At 54.1% G+C, this 3,550-nt stretch overlaps 1 protein-coding gene across 1 annotated transcript; it reads left to right on the top strand.

Moving 5' to 3' along the window:
- Window positions 1-1,353: 1,353 nt before the first annotated feature.
- On the top strand, window positions 1,354-3,075 carry LOC108537009 (uncharacterized protein C20orf203). Its single transcript, XM_017884131.1, is given in 3 exon segments — window positions 1,354-1,495; window positions 1,626-1,795; window positions 1,797-3,075. Coding segments are annotated over 3 exon segments (591 nt in total). The 3' UTR covers window positions 2,076-3,075.
- Window positions 3,076-3,550: the final 475 nt, after the last annotated feature.

Below are 3,550 nucleotides of genomic sequence, written 5' to 3'. Positions count from 1 at the left end.
AAACCAGAGGAGGCTCCATCAGCACCCCCATGACCCCCCAGGGCTGATTTTACCCTTCAAATAAAATCAAAACCTTTGCTTTGCAAATTGAGCTCCAAGACACAGCAGCATCTCCCTACCATTCCAAGAGTCTCACCAGCCCCGTGCATGGAGGGCTGCTGGGCCCCCTCTGGTGCCAGGGGTATTTGCTTTTTTTTTTTTTGAGACGGAGTCTTGCTCTGTCGCCCAAGCTGGAGTGCACTATCTCGGCTCACTGGTACGATCTCAGTTCACTGCAACCTCTGCCCCACCAGGTTCAAACGATTCTCATGCCTCAGCCTCCCAAGTAGCTGGTACTACTACAGGCGTGCACCACCATGCCCAGCTAATTTTTGTATTTTTAGTAGAGACGAGGTTTTGCCGTGTTGGCCAGGCTGGTCTCGAACTCCTGACCTCAAGTGATCCTCCTGCCTAGGCCTCCCAAAATGACAGGTGTGAGCCACTGCACCCGGCCACATTTGCTTTGCGTTCTAGTTGTTTGTATGTGTGTTTTCTCTCCCCTTCTACACTGGGGTCCCCTTAAAGGCAGAGTGAATCTCAGATGCATCTTAGTCCCTTCCTAGGGTCTTGTTCAGGACCCTGCATCCAGTAGATGCTCCACAAATGTCAACATAGCAATCCAGATCCCATCCTCTCCTCACTCAAAGGATCCAGGGCTGCCTCTTCCTCTTCCGTAGCAGTGTGGCTTTGCGGAAGACACTTAAGCTCTCTAATCCTTCTCCTCAGAGTGCCAGACTGCAGCTGCCACATGAAGAGGTAAGACTCAGACAGGCTAGGTGCCAGGTCACCCCCCAGTTCCCCAGACCTTTCAGATGGTAGTGGCTGGCTACTCAGGTCAGACCAGATACCGTGCTGGACAATTCAGCTTTGTTATCTCCCCCAATCTTCTCAGAGGCCCTTTGAGGTGGGCACTGTTGCCATCTCCAGCCTTACAAATGGGGAAACCCAGGCATGTGACAATGAGCTTCCTTGCCTGAGGTCACGTTGTTTGGCAAAGGTGTCTGAGCCTATAGCCCTTCTTTGAACCGAGTTGGGGCAGAGAGTTTTCTTGTCCACCCCGTAAGAATCTTCAAGGCTCAGAGATCATTTGCTCCAATTTTCTCATTTCTTTTCCTTTATTTATGTATTTACTTATGTTTTGAACAGGGTTTCACTCTGTTGCCCACTTTGGAGTGTAGTGAGGCAATCATGGCTCACTATAGCCTCGACCTTCTGGGCTGAAGTGATCCTTCCACCTCAACCCTTTGAGTAGCAAGGACCACAGGCGCAAGCCAACACACCCAGCTAATTTTTTTTTTAGAGATAGGGTCTCCTATGTTTCCTAGGCCTGTCTTGAACTCCCAGGCTCCAGTGAGTCTCCTGCCTCAGCCTCCCAACATGCTGGGTCACGGGCAGTAGCCACCTCGCCTGGCCAGTTTTTCCTTTACAAAGACTGGAATGCGGAGCCCAGAAAGAAGTGCTGTCCCTGTCTCTCATACCTGGGCTGACACTGGGGACTGTTGGGAAATTACAGAAGACCTGAAGCCCCCTGCGAGTCTCAGGTACTAAGATTCTGTGATCTTCTTGGGGGTCTTGTTCCCAATAAGTCACGTCAGTCTTGACTGGACTCACTGCCCACTTCTGGGACTTTGGCGGTGGGGTGCGAAGGAGGACCTCAAAGGCTCAGCGCGTCCACCCCCAGCCCAGCCACCAGCGCCAGCTGCCTCCTCCACAACACCCAGGCCCTTATCAGGAAAGGATTTGGGTTGGTGGGGAGGGGCGGGGGGGAAGTTGGAGGCCCCAGGCTTGGCAAGGTGGGTGGGAGAGATAGGGAAGTGGGGAGGGGGCTGTGGGCCCCTGCTGGGTGGGGGAGGGCAATGGGAGGGATGCCCAGAATGGGCACGGTGGGGTGCTTTGGCCAAGCTCTGTCCTTGCTGGCCTGGCCCTCAACATGGTTCCAGGACTTCTGCCTCCCATCCTTGCCAGGCAAGTTGCCTGCACCTTTAATTAGCAAGCAGCAGTTTCTCCCCGATTCATCACGGTCGCTGTTTAATTAGCTGAGCCCAGGGCGCCCCCACCCCCAGCTCTGCCTGCTTGTCTCACCAAGGCCGCCACCACCTCATGGTGTCCCCTGTCACCACTCCCCATACTTATTCTGCTCCCCAGAGTGGGGGATGGGCCCATAGCTGAAACCTCAAGGAGATTCTGGGCACCGGCGCTTGTATTCAAGGCATCCAGCAAACATGATTAGGGACCGAGGCTGCGCCAGGCTGGCTCTGGGTAGAACCCCGGCCGGACATGCGGGGCAGGCTCTGGTCCTGTCCAGCTGCTGGAGAATGGCTTCTCCCTTGGGAGGTGCTGGGACGTCTCTCTGGCCTGGTCCCTGGGTGCTGGGAAGAGGCTGCTGTACTCCTGTGTGTCACTGCCACCCCACATCCGGAAAGGGACACCATGTCTTCCTCTTCTTTCCTCTTCCAGAGCCCAGAAAGCTCCTCTGAGAACACTGGACTTCAGGAGAGGGGCCCATGCGCTGCACCTGGCCCTCAGCAGCCAGATCCTAGAGTCCCAGTGTAAGCTTTGGGCCAAGGGAGGGGGGCGGACTCAGGCCTGCTTTGTGCCTGCAGGATTTGGGGAATCGGGAGCACTGGCGGGAGCCCATGGTTTGGGGCCGAACCAGCCCCCTTCTGTTTTCCTGAAGAAGGGTGAGGCTGAGGGCCCTTGGAACAGAGCCCCTGTGTCATTCTGTGCAGGACCAGGGTAGCCACTAGTCACTGTGTGCAGAAGCAAGATGCAGAGGCTCAGCCTCCATCCCAAGCCTGTGCTCCTGCTGGGCTGTGGGAGGTGTGACCCTTCCACTGTTTTGTGAACTGAGAACATGGAGGGACTGGCATTTGCTGTGTTACCCTGTGGTGCCGTCAGTGTGTTGTGATTAGAACCCACCCACTCTGGTACTGTCCATCTCTGTGGCCTTGGGCCAGCCTCCAAAACGTACCATGCCTTAGTTTCCCTATGATTCATAGCTGCTTCATGGGCTGTTGTGAGGATTAAATGGCTTACAGTGTGTTTGGGTTTGGTTTTGTTTGGATTTGTTTTGTTTTTTTTGGGACAAGGTCTCACTCTGTTGCTCAGGCTAGAGTGCAGTGGTGCAATCACAGCTCATAGCAGCCTCAACCTCCCAAGCTCAAGTGATCCTCCCATCTCAGCCTCCCTGGTAGCTGGGACTATAGGCATGTGCCCCCGTACCTAGTTAATTTTAAATTTTTTGTAGAGATAGGGTCTCACTGTGTTGCCCAGGCTGGGACTTACAGTGTTTAAAGCACTTAGGAACACTGTCTGGCAGGAGTGCTTGATAGTCATTGGGTGTTTTTGCCATTTTTTTCCCTCCTTTATCCAATCAGCACTCCTTGCCAGGTATGAGGAAATTGATGTCAGGGAGAGGCAACCTCCTTGCCTTTCAGAGTTTGCCTCCTCGTTGAGGAGGCAGCTGAGAACAAATGAGTAAGGAAGAACACGGTTTCATCGGAGTAAAGCC

This window comes from Rhinopithecus bieti, unplaced genomic scaffold (genome assembly GCF_001698545.2).
Source record: "Rhinopithecus bieti isolate Rb0 unplaced genomic scaffold, ASM169854v2 scaffold_14455, whole genome shotgun sequence".
NCBI classification, from domain to species: domain Eukaryota; kingdom Metazoa; phylum Chordata; class Mammalia; order Primates; family Cercopithecidae; genus Rhinopithecus; species Rhinopithecus bieti.
This window is presented reverse-complemented; position numbering and strand designations above follow the sequence as displayed.